General features: G+C 36.3%; 1 protein-coding gene across 1 annotated transcript in view; it reads right to left on the bottom strand.

Moving 5' to 3' along the window:
- Positions 1-20,127, bottom strand: part of TBC1D5 (TBC1 domain family member 5) — a 543,452-nt gene that overhangs the window by 334,044 nt on the left and 189,281 nt on the right. The window contains exon 4 of the mRNA XM_060149553.1: positions 4,040-4,171. Coding sequence (XP_060005536.1) covers positions 4,040-4,136 — 97 coding nt within the window. The 5' untranslated portion in view covers positions 4,137-4,171. The remainder of the gene's footprint in view (positions 1-4,039; positions 4,172-20,127) is intronic.

Genomic DNA, 20,127 nt, shown 5'->3' with positions numbered 1-20,127 from the left:
GGCACCCTGTGTCAGCATGAAGAAGTTATAGAAGATGGACCTTCGCCCATAATCCCACAGAAATGGAATGATGTCTGACAGCGGTGATTTGTAAGCAAATTTTTGCAGGCAGTTTGTTGCAGGAAGTAGCTCTCTGCAGGAGGCCACTTTTGTCCTGTCACTTTAGCAAGGCTATATTTTAACTAACCTCCGGCCCAAGCACACCTTTCAAATCTTTTTGATCACACAGTACTTTGCCTAACCTGTTGATTCTTTCCATAGATCAAAGAAGTAGAATTGAAGAATGAGTAATTAACAGATGACCGGATCTCTTCCCCAGCTCCCCCTTCAGTAATCTCGCAATCAAACTGTGTGAACAAAATAGCATCTAAAGAAAGATCACACCGCTCAATGCTCTGTGGTGACCTAAATGAGAAGGAAATCCAAAAAAAGAGGGGATATACGTATGCGTATAGCTGATTCACTTTGCTGTACAGTATAAACTAACACAATATTGTAAAGGAACCATACACCAATAAAAATTTTAAAAAAGAAAGATCATTTTTTGGATCTTTCCAAAAAACGGAGAGGAGTCGACAAGCCTGCACACAATGGGAGATGGCTACAAATCTGACCCCCTATCTCAATGAGTAACTGAGATTATTTCCCCTCTTTCCTTTTAAAAACTTTCATGGCCAACCAGAATCTTCGGAATTGGTTGTGGGACAGGAGTCCGCGTTCTCCCCAGATTGCCGGCTCTCTGATTAATGTGACCTTTCCGTTCTTAATCAGCACTTGTCACACAAGTGCTGACTTTTCGAGCAGTGAGCAACCAAACCTGAGTTCAGTGACACTTCTACTAACTGGAAAAACCGTACTAACGATCATAATAGAACAGTGTCATTTATCACATCAACTTCAGTAAACTAATTGAATTACCACCAATTTATTCATCAGTAAAGCCACGCACCCCCTTCTAGTCATAAAACTCTATGATATAGTAAGAGAAAGAAAGGAAGATTGGGACAAAAAAGTACAAGAGACAAAAATGGAGTAGGCAGGATATTCTGAATGTCTTGGATTTTTCTTAAGTAGGTTACTGAATATTTTATACATGAGCTAGAAAGAAAGCTTTGAAACAGATATTTTATAAAAAGGCATTACATTAAGTAATTATCTGAATACTATGAAAGCTGTAAGAAGGCATATACAATTGAAGCTAAAAACTCTGGCTACATGTAACAAAATGCTATTCTCAAAAGAGACCTAATAGAGGAAAATGTTCTTTCATCATGAGCAAGATTCCAAGCTCTTGTAAGATTGGAAAACAATTAGTAATTCAGAGAATACTATTTTATTAATAGGTTAAGTTTCCCTAGATCTTGATATTGTTTTTTTCCAGTTTAAAATAAAATAATTACTTTTTCATTTAATCCTTGAAAGTTCCATGCTAAGAATGAATAATCATGAGTAGCTGAACAAAACAGTTTTACTTTTTTTTATGGCTGCAATTGAATTACAGGTAACTTGTCAATTATTAATTAATACCCTCTGATCAAAGATCTTGGAATTTAAGGTGGTAATTTTTGTATATGACCAAAGGCAATAGAGTACAGCATACTTTCTATGCTGCTTTCTATTTCAGAAAGAAATTAAAGCAGTTAATTCACATGGAAAATGCGCCCTAAGATTTTGCATATATATATCTAAACAGTTCTTTTTTCTGCCCTTACCCACTTTCCTCAAACATCCATGAAAGTAAACCAATGATATGTAATTTTCTCTCTAGCATACCTATGATGTGGCTATTTTTGCTAATCCTTTCCAGAATACTCAGAATCATTTAACTCAGTAATGTACTGTTTTTCTATAAATGTTAAAAATTCAGATTTGAGAAATTAAAGATTTGTTTACTTACGGAATATACAACAGGAAATTTTAAAAACTCAAACAGAAAAACAGGACTTCTACACAGGGAAACCACTGATTAAGTCCAATGTCTGACTACTTACAAAATGAGTCATTCAGTTGTGTAAAAAGGCTACAAATACGTGGAGAACCCCAAGAAAGACATATATTAAAATAAACCAACATACTAAAAAGGTGGTGATTTTTCAAGTAAATATGACAACCCCATTAAAATGCAACACACGGTTTTCTGCAAAAAGAAAACCTAAGATGAAATGTATGCTTTATATAAAATATTTACATATACAATGCACAAAACCTACTACGGTTAGTAACCTTTACGGCTTTGAAGAACTAGATATTTACATATCTTTCTTCTGCATGTGCGTGCGTGTATGTGTGTTTTGTATATATTTTTAACAGTTGACAGCTGTTTTAGAGCATACAGAGATGCCAAGCTGAATGAGGGTCTTGATTACTTCAAGATTAGCTATCTAAAGTTTCTATTCATTTTAAGTGTTGTTAGTTGGAAGAGTCATTAGTCACTTCCTTGTCTTATAGAACATCAGCATACATTTACATTGTTAATGAACATTTGGGGTAAATGAATTAATGGCACTTTTAAACATCAATTCAGTCCTAATAACTTTGTATGTCATAGAAGTGTTGGCTAGGATATAAACGAAAAGCCTTTTCAGTAAAGGTAACTCCTCATTCCTACAAACAATAAAGGATAAAATTAATTTAAAATGTTTTTTAACCGGTTTAAAAAAAAAGAACCTCAATATTTAATGAACTAGTCCAGAGAAAAATAGGCACTTAAGGAAAAAACAAAACAACAACAAAAAAAACCTATGTTCTAAAATAAGCATATAAACCAGAACATTTTGGTGAAAATATTTCATATACTGATAACACAAAAATATATTCACTTTTAAAATATCCACTTATCAAAGCGCTTGCAGAATAATTTGACTTATTTCATTATGAGTACTTCTTATAGGTATGACATTTAAGAAAAAACATCACTAGGGAGGATTATATCATTCTTACCACTGAAATTCTTTAAATGTTGAAATTAGACATAAATAATTTTTTCATATTATCAAAACCTTAAACAGCAGTTTAAATAAAAACAAATATAAAAATAAAATCACGAAAATAAGTTGCATGCTATTTTCATTAAAAACAACAAGGGTATTTGTATGATGTGGAAGGTATTAAAGATGCACTAAAAACATAAACACACTCCATAAACTCAATAGCATGTATACTACAGAAATAACTACTTAAGGTATCAATTTCTTTTTTAATTCCCCAAACAAGAGTTAATGGCAGACCTTTATTTACATCAATACAGAAAAAAAATCATATTTGAAGTATGTAAAATATATGACTAATTATAATTTCTTAAAATAGATCTTATAATCCTGATACATGTATTGAATGAAAAATTACAAATAGTTACTTGAGTCAATGAATCAACTTTAGCAAATATTTAGTGAATTAGTTGAAATAAGGAAAAGGCGTCAAGAATGCTCACAAACTCATTGTTTCCTTCTAAGATACTATGTTATCACTAATACTGAGAAAATAATACAAAGCTCTGATACATATACATTTAATACATTTTTATAGGGCAGACCCCGAATACAGTTGATGTTTTAACAACTTCACTACACAGAGCTTTAAAAGTAAAACACAAATCCCAATTATTAAAAAAAAAAAAAAGAATAATCAGGCAAGTGCTTTATCCTGTAATAATCTCAACTTGCTGAAGGAAAAAAAAAAATCCCTGCAAAAAATCAACACCAAGAGCTTAGACTTCTTTAAAAGATGTTTGAGAAAAGGCCATTTTGCATTTCAACATTCTTATACTAAAGCAATAAACTGTTTAAGTTTATGATTTTTTTAAAAAAGAATCACAGTGCATTAAACACTTAGCTATAGCTAATGCGTCTGTCTATAATTAAAAGTTGACGTTTTGTGGAATCCATCAGTGTCAGAGCGCTCCATATCTATCCAGGGAAATGTTCTTAAAGCTCTCCCGCTCAGCCTCTCTAGAGAATGACACACAAGGCAGGCAGAGCTAGCTGGAGACCCTCTGCCATGTTTCCCAGTAACCTCAAAATTATCTGCATACAAAACTCACCTCCAGGCTTGTGTGAGTAACTCAACAAGGGGTCAATGCCCACTTCTTGTTCTTCTGGCTGCAGAGGATGTCTAGTTTCAGATAAGGAATGATACATTGTGAGAACTGGACAATGTCACCAAGAGTGACCACCTGGGAGATGAAAAATATGGAGAAAAATGATAAATTTTTTTCTGCTATGACTGGGAATAAATGCAAAATGGAAAATGATTAAATGAGCATGACAAACATTAACAAATTTTCCACAGGCTCCAGGGACTGTTACTACACATTGGTAGGCATATATGTAAAAGAAGTGAAAAAGCGGCACAAGATTTTCATTTCAACAATTTCTTCCCAAATCTGAACTTCACTGGTAACCTCTACCTCAACATTCAGTTACATTTATTTTCAGTAAACTTCTACACAAAAAGCTGAATTGTAAGTTAAATCACTGTCACATTTATAATATCCTTCATTTTACTGCCAAAATAATACACATTTACTATAGGAACTTTCAAAATATAGAAAATATAGCTAACTGAAATCATTTGTAATTATATTAGCTAAAAACACCACTGTTAACATTTCAGTTTATTCTATGTATTCTTTCTGGGCATTTAAAATACATATAGTTTAATGTGATCCACCATGCTAAGTATACCGATTATATAAATTATCATGAGTATTTTCCTTCCCATAAAAATGTCTGTATTATCACTTCTAATGGATCCCTGGTATTCTTTATATAGCTATAACAATTGATGTAACCAATTCCTTATTAGCAAACAATTAGGATGCTTTTAGTTCCCCAACACTATGAATAGCCTCACAATGGATATCTTCCAGTAATATCTCTGTGCTGTATCCATGATTATTTCCTTAGGATAAAATCCTATAAGCATAATTGCTGGACCAAAATATTTATTTTTAAAAAATAAGATTTTAAGATAAGTTTTGCCAAATTATGCTCTAGAAAGATTTGTATATAATAGAACAATTCATTTCCCCTGGACCCTCATCAACAGTGGGAAGCAGTAATTCCTTTGTCATATGCTACATATATTTTTCTCAGAGTGTGTCTGTCTTCAAATTACATATAGTTTTTGTGGAGATAGTAACTTCTTCATTTTTATGTAGCCAAATATATCTGTATCTTCTTTATGGATTCTGCCTCTGGTATTACACTTCCAAAGGCAAGATTATATAAATAACCACCTGTGTCTTCTCATTTTTTGAAGGTTTTCCTCCTCAATTCTCACTTCTATAAATAATTCTAATATTTTTTTAGAAATTAAATTGTTTTTGAACTTCCAAGCTACACTAACTACTTATAATATTTTTATGTCTATAAAGTACAAATGAGAATTTGTACTTCCCAAATCAGAATCTTCCAAATAATAGACTGAGTTTGCTACTTTTCATCCAAAATAATGTAAGTAACATAATCTTTTAAATTTTAAGAGCAGGGGGGACAGGAAGAGGAAATGTGTAATGCTAAATTGGAAAAGCAAGTCCAACCAAAATGGGTATGTAATTTTAAAGGATATAGTCTCCACTTATGGAAGAAAATACCAGAGAAGCCCATGAACACACAAATCCTTGACCAGTCTTTTCCTATCACAAAATGCTCCTTTATCCTGTTTACTTAATTTCTAAAACTCTCATTTCATAAAAGCACTCTTGAACTCTTTCTCATTTTTATCAGAACCCTCCAACTCTCACCCACCCTCACTCTTAGATCAGATGTTAACATCCTTTCCCCCTCAGCTTATGGTTAAAACAAAAGAAGCAGAGGGTTAGGCTAAATCAACACTTGGGAAAGCAGAACTTCTGCTGCCAACAGAGTAAGAATTTCTAAAGCCATAAATCCTAAATCCATAAAGCTAAACCATTGTCAGTTCTTGTTTCTTATGTGTACAAATCAATTAACATATATGGAGCACTAACTATACAGAAGGAACTCTGGGGAATATAATCTAGTAGAGCAGCAGTCCCCAACCTTCTTGGCACCAGGGACTGGTTTTGTGGAAGACAATTTTTCCACAGAACAGGGGGGTGGGGGTGGGGGGGGTGGGTTAGGGGGGATGGTGTTGGGATGATTCAAGCACATTACATTTATTGTGCGCTTTATTTCTGTTATTATTACATTGTAATATATAATGAAATAATTATACAACTCACCATAATGCAGAATCAGTGGGGGCCCTGAGCTTGTCTTCACTTACCACTCACTGATAGGGTTTTGATACGAGTCTACAAGCAATTGATTTATTATGGTCTCTATGCAGTCAAACCTCTCTGCTAATGATAATCTGTATTTGCAGCTGCTCTCCAGCGCTAGCATCACTGTCTCAGCTCTACCTCTGATCACCAGGCATTAGATTCTCATAAGGAATGTGCAACCTAGATCCCTTGCATGTGCAGTTCACAGTAAGGTTCCCGCTCCTATGAGAATCTAACGCTGCCACTGATCTGACAGGAGGTGGAGCTCAGGTGGTAATGTGAGTGATGGGGAGCGGCTGTAAATACAGATGAAGCTTCGCTCACTTGTCTGCTGCTCACCTCCTGCCGTGCAGCCCAGTTGCTAACAGGCCTCGGACTGCTGCTGGTCCATGGCCTGGGGGTTGGGGGCCCCTCTGGTAGAGGAGAGCAAAATGTAGATAAGCAATTATATTATAAAATAGAATCTCATACATTCTGCTGATCAAATGAATGAGCAGGTTAAAAAATAAAATCCTCTACTATGGAGCAGAAAGGCTCACCAAATGCCAACACCTAATGGGGTCAGGCAAAAAGCATTATTAATTACAGTTAACATCTATTAAGTAGTGAATATATGACAAAAACTACTCTAAACACTTCACATATACTCAACATTTCATCCTCCCAACAACTCAATGACGTATCTTCACCATCATTTTCATTTTGCCAAAGAGAAAACTGAGGTACAGAGAGATGAAGCAATTTGCTTACAGTCGCACAACTAGGAAGTGTTGAACAGCCAGACTGTGAACACATCCTATCTGGCTCCAAAGCTCACCCTCTACTCAGTACTACACGTGGCTCCTGTTAAGTCAATGAGACAGACAAGAGAGGCATAAAACAAGGCGGTCTAAGAGGACCGGGTCTGTGAATTATTGGAACATCCATTTCTCTGCTTCAACATTTTCAAGAAAAACTGGAAATCCAGAATTTTATGTGAAATCTCTTTACTTGTAAGTGTTGGCAAATAATAAAAAAAAGAAAGAAAGAAAGAAAGAAACTGTGTGGAACTGATTAAACACATGTCAAAACTGTATTTGACCATGGACAACTATTTTAATGTAAAATTCATATTCTCTATACACTTTGTCATACTCTTTAAAAATACAAGGGTAAACATTTGAAATGAGTATTGCAAGTTAACTGCCAGACTTCCTTAAAATTTCTTTAATATCCTATACTATGTTTTCATATCATTTCTCATTTTTATAGTATATACTTCTGTTAGACTTCATATACCTAAAATATATAAATAAGGAGATGTTATATATTTTAAACTCTATGAGAAATAGACAAACAACAAGGAAACTGATATCAAAGTGTATTTCAAAAAGGAACATCAGAAGAAAAAAAACCCCCTCTATGGCTAAAATAAAATACAACATGACGATGTTCAAGTATTCACTCAAGATGCTCAAAGAGACTTAAGGTCTTTTAAACTCCTTAGAGAAAGTTAACTTCAAGTCATTCACTGATTTTAGCTTTAATAATAATTCTTTAGAAATTGAGATGTCTGTGGTAACACCCAATAAACAGAATACAAAGTTTACCAAACATACCAGTCTACAACCATTCTAGAGAATCAGGCATCTACTATATGCTAATTAATCATGCCTATAGGTTGAAACTGAGTCACTGAAATGCTTTTATTGTCAAGTAAAGCAAACCTGCTGAATAGTAATGAGTTATTTTCAAGAAATACGTTGAAGAAAAAGTTGGGACAATATCCTTAATTTTCTTTTAATCGTAGATTTAAATAACAATCTAGTTCAGAAGTAACTTATTAAGTAGGCGCTGTTTTGTTTTTTGTCGTTTTAAATACAAAGGGCTATTTTTGCTTTTTAGAAAATAAAAGAATATTTAACTTTGTTGGTTACTGCTACTGTGATTACCTTATAAAATCACAATACAACGTTGCTTTCAAATATGAAGTAATTTTTCCAATTTGTGTTCTGTGACTATAACAACAACCAAAAATAAAGCAGAATAGCAAAGGTTTTTAAACAAATGTATCTATATTTGTTTTAATCACTATTTTGAATAAATTTTGTATCTATGAATATCAGACTATAAGAAAATATTTAATAAAAATTCAAATACTTAAGGGAATTTTTTGTGGTCTGAAGATTTTAAGATAACCCCTATAAAAGTCAAAATGGTATAAACATTTTGAAACTCACAGTGGACCACTGCATCTTATGTTTGTATACTTGCTATGCCTTAATCTTCTCTACACAGAAGCTAGACATATATGTAGAAAAATATATATAATGACCAAAAATATGTATCTTAGTAAATGACTACTCAAATCCATAATGGATGGAGTTCAGTTTTCTTAAATAATGCCAAGTTGTCTCTAGAATTTCTCTGACTGACAAAAATGGTAAAGAATTTTAAAAAAATAAAAGCAATCTTATTTTTTCTAATTCAGAAAGCACAGCAATATACCTTCTAAGACCTGAGAAAGGAGATATCCCTTCTTTGCTACGCTTACTATAAATAACAAAGTTCCTACTGCACATGAACTCAACATTCACAAAACTCAAAACTGGTTGTGCAGCATGGTTTTACTGCCATCCTGGTCACAGGAACTGACACATTAGGCTGAAAGTGCCATTTAAAATCCCAGACTAATCTTAGGACAGTTGTAGTGGCTTCACATATCTAGTTCTTGCAGTAGTAAATCTTAAGATAAAAGTGATCTGTCTGAAAGAAGGGAAGTCTTGTGAAAATAGTATTTAATGAAAGGGTTGGAGTTCAGCACTAAAGCTTGGAAGATAGTCTTAAAGTATGTTAACTAAATTTCAGAATAATCTATTTTCCATGTAAACTGAAGCAACACAAGCAGTCTGTAAGTGAAAATTTCAAATTATTAGCATGATACAGACAAAACAAAAGGTTAGCTGAATAAAATTTCTCACTTTTAAAATGGCATCATATAAACAAAACCTCTAGAAAAATAGTTTATTCTCTCTGAATCTGAAGTTCTACGTATTTCAGCTTATATTCATTCTATCACTGTTTCTATTACATAGGCATAGAATTAGCATTCTGAATTGTGTCTTCTAAAGACATCCGTATTCAGAAAAGCTCATATAAGCATACTCCATTCATTTATATTCTTGCCTGATGGTAAACTTAGAAGTCAAACACTGAAGTTACAGAGTAATATTACTTTACATAAAGATATCTCTTGTAAGAAAAGCATATCAAAGAGCTTAAATGAACTATTTTCAGAGCACAATTATAAAAGGGCGAGAGCATACAGCATGAATGACTGTTACAGGTAGTATGCATTCACCATGATGGGTATGTAACCTAAAATATGACATCTTGCCTACAAAAGCAAGAAACTGATAGAAGCTAGATTTTTTGTAATTAAGAGAGTAATGGACCATTACCTGTAGAATTGGCAAAAAACAAAAAAACAAAAACTTTTATTTAGAAATATTGGTAGCTAGAGGTAAATTTGATGGTCAGGAATAATGATGTTTTAAAGTCTTAAATTACAAGGGGGAGAAGGAGGTAGAAAAGGAGCAAGGAAGAAAGAAAAAGAAATGAGAAAGAAAACAAAGACAAAGGATGAAGTTCCATTTTTAAATTCTGTCAATCTTGAATGCAAGAGTGCTACACTGGACTTTAAATAAGTTAATTAAGTATTAAAATCAATCATCTGAAAGTCTTAATATTTAATATTGGTTAGATTGTATATCAAAGTAGTTTTATTATTTATTTACTCTAAACCTTTCCAGAATACTTCATCTGACAACAGGGGGTCTGTTTCTCACAAGATAAATGCATTTACAATGCCAAATAAATTATATATAAAAGCGTTTATCTTAATACACGTCATTCAATATTAAAAATCACCCATTGGTAAAATCCTGAAACCCTAATGCATTTTTACCAACCACACAATTGTATTATTCAAGTGCTGTCTATTAAATACCTCAGTGTAGGTATAGGACTACAATGAGGGTCTACACACTGAGAACAATGATCAAAAGAAAATTAACACAGATTTAATCCTTATAATTAACAGGCTATTAGAACAAGAATTTTAGGGTAAACAATCCACTATAAATATACAAGATTCACAAACGATACACACAATCAGAAACATGTAGAAGATACGAAAGGTTCACAGGTGGTCTTAAATATTTTATATTACAAAATAGGAATATGTTTGGCCTTTCAATATCCAAATGCTATAAAGTAATAGAACGTGGCAGTTGCGACCATATACACAAGAGGAAATTGAGCATTATAAAGAGCTAAAGTGGCCTGACAAAAAGCTCTCCAGCATGTATGCTCACGTGGTTTCAGAGTTCTCTTGAATACATGCTCACAAAGCAAAGACTGAGAAAGCAGCTCAGCCTAGTAACCAAGCGTTTCATTTATTATAGCCTTCCATTGCTATTGCCGTATTTTATATGTATAGACACCACCTCTAGCCTTTACGCTATTCGGTCAGCTTTTCATAAAATCAAGAGAACTACAACAATTAGGAGTTCAGGAAGAATGAGCAAAAAAGAAAATAAAAAGAGAAAACAGTCACAGTAACTTGGTCAATTACGTTAAACTGATGATGTTAAGAACAAGGAAAAGAAATAAATGGCTACTCTTCGCATAAGCATCACATCAAATCAAACATTTTGGTCAAAAAACAAACAAAAAACATCCCCTTGGGGGTTTCCCTGGTGGCGCAGTGGTTGAGAGTCCGCCTGCCGATGCAGGGGACACGGGTTCGTGTCCCGGTCCGGGAAGATCCCACATGCCGCGGAGCAGTCTAGGCCCGTGAACCATGGCCGCTGAGCCTGCGCGTCCGGCGCCTGTGCTCCACAACGGGCGAGGCCACGACAGTGAGAGGTCCGTGTACCGAAAAAAAAAAATCCCCTTGGTGCAAGCCTGGGGAGGCCTGAGTTGTATCCAGAAGCCTATGAGCAACTGTGAGAAGACTCGTCTGAAAGTCCGTGGGGATCTTATATTTATCCCTTGGCTATTAGTAAGTGGTAGGGCTGCGAAACCCAAAGAAACGTTACTTAAAACAGTACTTTTAATTAAACAATAATAATAGCAAAAACATAGCATTTATTGGGAAGCAGGCACTGTTTAGGCACTTTTACATTTCAACCTTACAAATTCCTCTGTGTGGCAGACACTCTTCATTATCCCCTTTTATGATTAGGCAACCACAGAGAAGTTAGAGAACTTAGAGTCACAGAGCTGTTAGTGGCAAAACCACCTCAGGATTTATAGGATGAAAAGTTTTCTTTATTGTTACGTTAAATATAATGCACAGGCAGACGTTGGAGATACTGCGGGTTCGGTTCCAGACCACCGCAATAAAGCAAGTATCGCAATAGAGTCACTGGAATATTTTGGTTTCCTGGTGAATTGGAAAGTTATGTTTATGCTATACTGCATTCTATTATGTGTGCAATAGCATGTCTAAAAAATGTACATACCTTAATTAAAAATATTTTATTGCTAAAATATGTTAATTATCAGCTGACAACGCAGGGTTGCCACAAACCCTCAAATTTGTTAAAAAACACCACGATCTGCAAAACACAATAAAACGAGGTATGCTTGTAAGGCAAAGCATTCTAGCTTACTTTTCTCCCATACAAGCTTTGCAAAATCTAGGATTAAAAGTTCAATAGGCCCTTTATATTTACAGGGTATATGTGCCCTCCCAAATCACCATCTGAGAATAAATGCATATCTAGAGAGAAAAGAAAATAACAAGTAAGCTATGGATGCAGACAGAGTTTATATATGCCTCAGCAAAATTATAATTTATGAGTAAGCCACATGACCTTTGGAGTCACTATCAAACAGCCAAAACTGTGAATTACTTAAATCCCGCAATGCTATGATTCATATTACACCAATCACTGCAGTTCCAAGTAGCATCACTGAGGGGAGGCCAGCTGCTCAGAAGCATCACCTGATCCTCTCTAGCCAAAGTAGCCTACACAAAAACATCTATACTTTCCTCCCTCCGCAGTTTTATTCATACCTCTTCCCCTCCTGATGAGGCCTTTCCCATTCACTTTTCTAAATCCCAGACATAATTTGAACACCTATCTTTTCCTCTGTGGACCAATGCCAGAAGTCATTTCTCCCTGCTCCTCCATAGCAGCATTTCCCTCATGTGATGGACCACAGGAGCCTGCCTGCAGGACAATATTAAGCAATAAATGCTAGTAGTTAGAATATGAAGAACTACGTTTGTTCTAAATACATTTTGGTCAATAGCATTAGTACAGATTTTTCTTACAGAGAGAAGGTATGTAATTGAAGTCTTCAGTAGAAAGTAAAATATATATATATATTTTTTTTTTTTCGGTACGCGGGCCTCTCACTGTTGTGGCCTCTCCCGCTGTGGAGCACAGGCTCCGGACGCGCAGGGTCAGCAGCCACGGCTCACGGGCCCAGCCGCTCCGCGGCACGTGGGATCCTCCGGGACCGGGGCACGAACCCGCGTCCCCTGCATCGGCAGGCGGACTCTCAACCACTGCGCCACCAGGGAAGCCCAGTAAAAAATTTTTATTCAAGTTTTTGCTTCCCCTCTGTAGTGTGACCACTCCTAACCCCCTAATTGTTGATTCATCTCTCACTGACACTCTGGCAATACCTCCCCCTAACTGGTCTCCCAGCTTACATTCTTCCTTGCTGCTGTCAACAGTGTTGATTGCCTTTCTGACAAAATTCAAATTTTGTTCCGGTCCAAGTGCTCCTGGAGAGATACCCAGGGGGGTAGTTATAATTGGTCTAAGCCAATCATGATGGTCCCATTTCCTGTGTCAGATTGGTTGGGATGAGCCATTCGATGTGAATGGAAGTTGCCCAAAGGCTTCTAGAGGTTTTTCTCTCAGTTACAAAGACTCTTAATAGCAGTGGATTAACCAACCTAGATTTACCCTACCTCTAGCCATCTTGCTATAAGCAGTAACAGAATCCTTACTGTATAACCCAACTGAGATATCCTGTTACTGCCAGATTTCACAGCCTAGCATACCCACCTCCTACAGTCCATTACCACACAACATCCAATGCGATTTTTTTCCACTGTAAACTGTTTCCCAACGTACTTAGCATAAAATCCAAACTCTTGTTAAGAGGCCCTGGATCCAGACCCACGCCTAACCCTCTGACCCCACTCTCCCCTCGGTCGGGATGCTCTGGCCACACAGGACTTCTTTCTATTCCTTAAACAAAAATCCAGCTCGGGGAGCTTCCCTGGTGGCGCAGTGGTTGAGAGTCCGCCTGCCGATGCAGGGGACGCCGGTTCGTGCCCCGGTCTGGGAAGATCCCACATGCCGCGGAGCGGCTGGGCCCGTGAGCCATGGCCGCTGAGCGTGCGCGTCCGGAGCCTGTGCTCCGCAACAGGAGAGGCCACAACAGTGGGAGGCCCGCGTACAGCAAAAAAAAAAAAAAAAAAAAAAAAAAAAAAAAAAAAATCCAGCGCAGTGCCACTTTAGGTCTTCGCACAACCCCATTTCCTCTGCTGGGACGCTCTGCCCCTTAATATCCTTCAGTTATCTGCTCACATTCAGGGCAGCGCAGAAAGCTTTTCCTGGAGCGTATCTAATCCACTGGCAAATCTTGCTGGTTCTACCTTCCAAACAAAATCAAGCATTAGGCCGTTCTGTACCACAACCACCCTGACCCAGGTCACTGCCAGCCCCGGCTCGGACTATTTAATTTCCTCCAATACGGCTCCCTGTTTCCAACCTGGCTGGTCATCTACGGTCCATCGACCCACGGCAGCCTGTGTGATCCATCTCAGATTTTAACTCAGCTCGTGCCTCACCTCTGCTCAAAGCTTTCCACTGGCTTCTCATCTCACTCAGAAGAAAACAAAAAGTCTTCACCGGACTCCACAGGATCTTGCCCCCAGCACTGCTTCTTCTGAGCTTTTACCCTACAGCTCCCCTGCCCCTGCTACTCAGGCTCTCCAGGCCTAATGGCCTCTTTGCAGCTCCTCACATGTGCTAGGCAAGTTCTTGCTGCCGGGGGCCTTTGTATAATACTTTCCTCAGTTCCTAAACACTTCCGTGAGGTATCCATCCTCAGAGATGGCTCTCCCACACTGCCTTTCAAAGTCCAGGTTCAACCGTCACCTCATTTGTTAGGTGACCCATGATCACAGGGCCACACTCGGCACACACCCTCCCTTACTCTTCATCCCATTACCCAGCTTTACTTATAATATGTATCACTACCTCACACAGTACAAACTTACTCGTGTTTTGTTTAGCGTCCATCACCCCCTGTGATAAATTCTATGAATGCAAAGGCTTTACCTATATTATTCACTTCTGTATCTCCTGTACCTGTAAGGTACCCTTATTTTTTTTATTATGGCATTCCTGATGACAGTTTGGACAAATCCAATAAAGTACAATGAGAGAAACCTAATTTGAGTCCCAGTTAGTTATTAATTTAAATCAGTTTTTCAAGAATTCCTAGGTACATGTTAGGGATGTATATTAGCACAAAATACATGAAAGAGATTAGAATTAAAGATATTTGAGAAGACAGATCCCATAAAACGGACTAGAGATTAGGAAGATCCTCTAATAAGATTTACTCTAAAGAATCAAGGACCGGTCCCTCTAGGTGAGAGGTAGCACGAGGCCCTGGGCTCTCTCTTGGGAGAGCCTGCAGCAGCTGAACAAACGTTCGGTGCTGCTGCTCAGGACTCACTCAGAAACACAGCATGGGAGAAGAGAGCCCAAGTTCCCTGTAGACCAACAGGTTCTCAGACACCCCCCAAACCCGCCCCCCTACCACCCACACACAGACACACACACACACACACTCTTCTGCCACCTGCACTCACCACACTCTACAGTGGCCAAACTGCTCCCTTTTAACATTGCCCATTGGTTAGAAATGCTCCAGGGAAGCCAGGGAAGACCAAAGACGGCAAGAAATCCGCACATTTTACCCAACCTGTGATCCGTGCTCTGTGAGTCAAGCCCAACCACTTACTGAAAAAATAACCCATGTCTTGTTCAGGGCTGGAACCAGAAGGTTAGCGGCTCAGTATACTAGTACAGTGGGTGAGAACTGGCATAAGCCCTTGCATTTCAACTGTAAATGCTTAGATTTTGAGAAATTTCTGAGAAACTAGCAACATATGCAAGCTTTACAAAGTTAGCCATCCCACAAATAAACAATAAAAGGACCACGCACAGGCCAATGATGAGAATATGTCATAAACCCATGACTGTGATTAATCAAATTAATGAAGTTCCTGACAAAAGTTAACCACTGGAATTTCTAAGTCTCCTTATGTAAATTACCAAAACAAACAAAGAAAAAAGGAATAGTATTTCAATGACAAAAGTAGAGTTTGAAAGTATTTTAGAATAACATCTGGTTTACATTTGACATCAAGTAGATGATAGCTTGTGGCTAATCTTTTAAGCCAATTTTATTAAAAATACACAAACACAAAGAAGGTATGCTATACAACTAACTCTGTATCTCCTCTTGTTTTGAAAGATTTTTTTCCTTTTATTTCAATTATCTCAATTATCTTTCTCTTCAGAAGAAATTAAATTCTAGCTAAAAGATGTTTTTTCTATTTGTTAATTTCATGTAAGACCTAGCTCATGACTAACATGAGAATTAAATAAGATCACGTGTGGGAACACATACCAAAACCTGTAGTGGAACCAAGGTTCTGCGTTGTAGTTTACTGACAATAATAATCAGTATTAACATTTTTTATATAAGATAGCAAATGTATGATTAACTACATCTTTTTAAGGTTATATTGATACTTCTACTAAGTAAAAGTGGTGCAGACTGCAAGTAGAGAGCAAGAATTACCAGGAAGAGGGAGGCAGGGAAACATCCTGTGGGAGGGCTCAGCGGAGACGCAGGATGTGCACGTTCCATTCAGAGTCCTGAGGAGTCAGGCTCAGTAAGTAAGTGGAGACTACATATATAAGGCTTGACTTACAGACCACACTAAGATCCTGGGCTGTTTCCTAAGGACAGTGGAAGCTACTGAATAACTTTAGGTAAAGAGGAGAGAACGCGGGCTGTGGCTTCTCCACAGCTATTTGTATTCAGCTATACAAAACTGCATCCCTCAAAACTTCCATACATATGGCTCCTCTATCTGGCATTACTTTCCTCGCCCTCTTTGCTCAACCAACTGCTACCTGTCCTTAAGATTCAGCTCAAAAGTCACCTTCCCCCACCTTGCTTCAGACACCCATTTACCTTGTGTACAACTCCACACTAAAGTGAACCATTCTTCAGTATAATGGTTGGTTTTCCACTAACCTCTACTCTTTCTAAGGAGAGAGGACGTGTTTTATTCATCTATACTCCAAGGTACGAATATACAAGCACTTGCAAAAATCATTATTCAATGAATCAACAAAACCCAAGACACCATTTAGTATAATTCCCAGATATGAGGACTAATTGAATTATACTTGCTCCTATGCATAAGCATACAAATTGAAATGACTTAAAAGGGCCTCACAGTATGTCATAGGAACAAATGCTGTCTTAAATTACACTGAGCTACAAGAGCTGAGCTATGCCGCATACTGTTTAATATGACCTAAAACACTCATTTAACAAATACATGTTGAATACCTACTAGGGGCCAAGTACCACAGCACTGTTCCTCATAAGAAACGCAAATTCAATAAGCAGTGAGCTTAATTCTATATAGTACTTGGTGAAAATTACCACTGTGATACTGTATGTTACAACAGCACTGAAATGTAACACTCACTTCCAACCATAACTCTGGACATTCTCACATCATCAGATAACAAACTAGATTACTCAGAATGTTTCCTTTTCCACAAAATCAAAAACCTTTTTGAAATGTCAGCCTTGAACATCATAAAATTATACAGAATGATGAGGAACCAAGCCTATAGTGCATATAAATATGAGAGCATATTAGACTGCATTTAATTACCAGTTCAAACAACAACCTGATCTAACCTTTGACAAGTAAAATAAATATTCTGAATAATTTAACTAAAGCAAACATTTGCTGTTAATGCTGCTAATTATAGTAAGAGCTGGAAAGAGAAGGGGAAGAGAGATGACGAAAGGAAGAGAAGGGGAGATGGAATTTTTTTAATTAAGGTTGAGATCTGCAACTATTCTTTGAAACATGAATTTTTTCAATGAATTCAATTCGCATAAAAGGGCAAACTCAGTTGAGCAAAGTTGCTTTATGAACACTCAGATAAAGTAACATTTACAGCTGATTAGAGAGCCCACTCTTTCAGCCAGTAAAAATCACTAGACTACCATGGGGAGGGGAAAACTAGGTACAGATGAATTAGGGTATAACTGCCCCCCCTTTCATTCAAGGGGCTCAAAGTTTAGTGAGAAAAAAGCTGAGGAAATAGGTTGCCAGCCTTAGCATTAATTAATCAATTGAAATAATAAAAATAAAAATACAGATGCCCAGTTTAATCTGAATTTTAGAAAAACAACAAAAGCAATATTTGGAACATGCTTAAATTAAATGTATTCATTACTTATCTGATTGTGCATCCTGTATTTTATCTGACAACCCTACAAGTAGATAAATGAAGACAAGTATTTATGGGAAAATATGTGGTATATCCACTGTAGGAGCTCCAGGATTAAATGAGACCAGAACTCTCAAAAGGTGAGATCCCCAAAGAACTCACCCTCAGGCAGGAAAGAGTTGTTTTTCCAGAGCTGCTATCTGATTGCTAATGGGAAAGACCAAAATATACTGCAAAAATGGACAGCTCCAGCCCACGGGAACTTGTTTTTCAATTGTCCTAAGAAAAGGGGCTATAAAAAAAATACAATAAACAAATGAACAAACAAATGTCTTAATGGAAATCATCAGCTACTAAATGGCAGAAAAAGGAAACATCCTGACAAAAATCCAGGAGCCACCGAGGACCCTCCTGAGTGGAAAGAGAGTACAGGACTATTCTTATATTGAGATTATTATCTTTACCCCTGAGAGGAGGTGCATTTAGAAATAAAAAATCCAAAGAAAATTGGACTTTGTTAATTTGTTGAGACCACTCTTATTCAAATATATAATCTTCTCATTTGTGTATTATAAATGTTAACTATGATTGATACTGCACAAGAATCTAAGGTATGATAAGCTCTTAGCGTAGCCTTAAATTTAAAATAATTATTCAATAATGTGTAATGTGAAGACAAGTTATACTCCATATGAAAACTGCCAATTTAACTGATTAGTGACTTCAAAAGGGACTACCCTATTTTCTCGTGTAGTCTAAGCTTCCACATGAGAACCAAGAAGCCTCAATATGAACATGAAAATGTTTCAGTTATAGTAGAAGATCATCATTATTAATAGAGGCAAGAAAAACTCCAATTCCCCAACTTGATGACATATAAATATATACAAATTTTATATAATTGATCACAGAAAATGGCAATCATTTAAAATATTAAAACTTACCATAAAATAATGAATATGACTTGAGGGCTTCTCTCAGAATCTTTGATATCCAGGTTGATTGTAATTGTTTCATCTTTACCCAAAAGATACGTGTGCATGTAACTTCTGTATGTGTTCTAACACCAAAACCATTTAGATGTCCATGTAAAAACACTGATATATATGCGTAGCTTAAAAATGTAAACATTATAGGCTCTCAAAATAAGAATTAAAATATTTAGGTTTCACTTTTATGGGAGGGAAAGTTTCAAGCACTGACAAAATGGAAGATGGATAAAGAAGAAAGGGCTAATTATAAAGACAGAAGACAATACATAGCACTCACATAATATCTTGATGTCACAAACGCTGTGACTATACTAAAAAAAGTTTCAAGACATTAATGCATACTAAAAAACAAATTAATTCCATGAACTCCATATAGAGCCAATGAAGGCCTGAAAGGGCTTACCAAAGGGTACAACTAACAAAACTGTATAAATACACAGATAGTGATGTGGGTACACAGGGACTACACAAATCCTATCCCAATCACCAGAGAATTTCACCAGCAAAAATAGATACCTCTCCTTCCTATGTACATGCTTTAGGCAGAAAATAGCACGCTAGCTCCAAAATTTCATTGAATACCACAAAAAAATGTTTAAAAATACATTAAATTAGATATGTATAATTCTTGCCATACCGATTTAAATGAAATCATTGTATAATTTTTAAGACTTTGATAATTTGCTCCTAAACTTCAGTAAACAATTTAAAAGTAGATGACAAACTTCACGCCATGCTTTCCTATTTGTAAAACAATGACACAGTCATTTGGAATTACAATGTGCTATTTATATACTGAACAAGATATATAGATATCTGAAGGCCCTGAAAACTGTGTCAGGCCTGGAAATTTTGTCCTAGTTTCTAATTAGTTTCTAATAAACAGGATCAAGCACTTTAAGTGTTATTATTACAAGTAATTTTTTTCCTATCAAAATAGAGGCTTTCAAAACCAAATAATTTCCCCCCACGAGCCCAAATATACTTGCATGTGTACATTTTTACACAGTCTTCCTTAGCAAAGAAATGTTTTTATGCTATAACTTTTAAAGGTATATAGGTATAAAGGTATATTTTAAATTTCCAGGATTTTAAATCCTACAAAATCAAGTAAAAGATTAAGATGGCCAATTACTCTTAATACAGTAGGAAGATTCTGTTGAAGTTGTGTAAAGCTCTAAGTTTTTAACCAAATATTTGAGAAAGGTCACTACTTATTTAAATGTGGTAACTTAATATAAGTACTCAAAGCAGTAAATTTACAGAGTTTAATTATAAAATACACTTGTATGGCCTATTCTCTTTCTCATATTCA

Source organism: Lagenorhynchus albirostris, chromosome 5 (assembly GCF_949774975.1).
Source record: "Lagenorhynchus albirostris chromosome 5, mLagAlb1.1, whole genome shotgun sequence".
Classification (NCBI taxonomy): domain Eukaryota; kingdom Metazoa; phylum Chordata; class Mammalia; order Artiodactyla; family Delphinidae; genus Lagenorhynchus; species Lagenorhynchus albirostris.
This window is presented reverse-complemented; position numbering and strand designations above follow the sequence as displayed.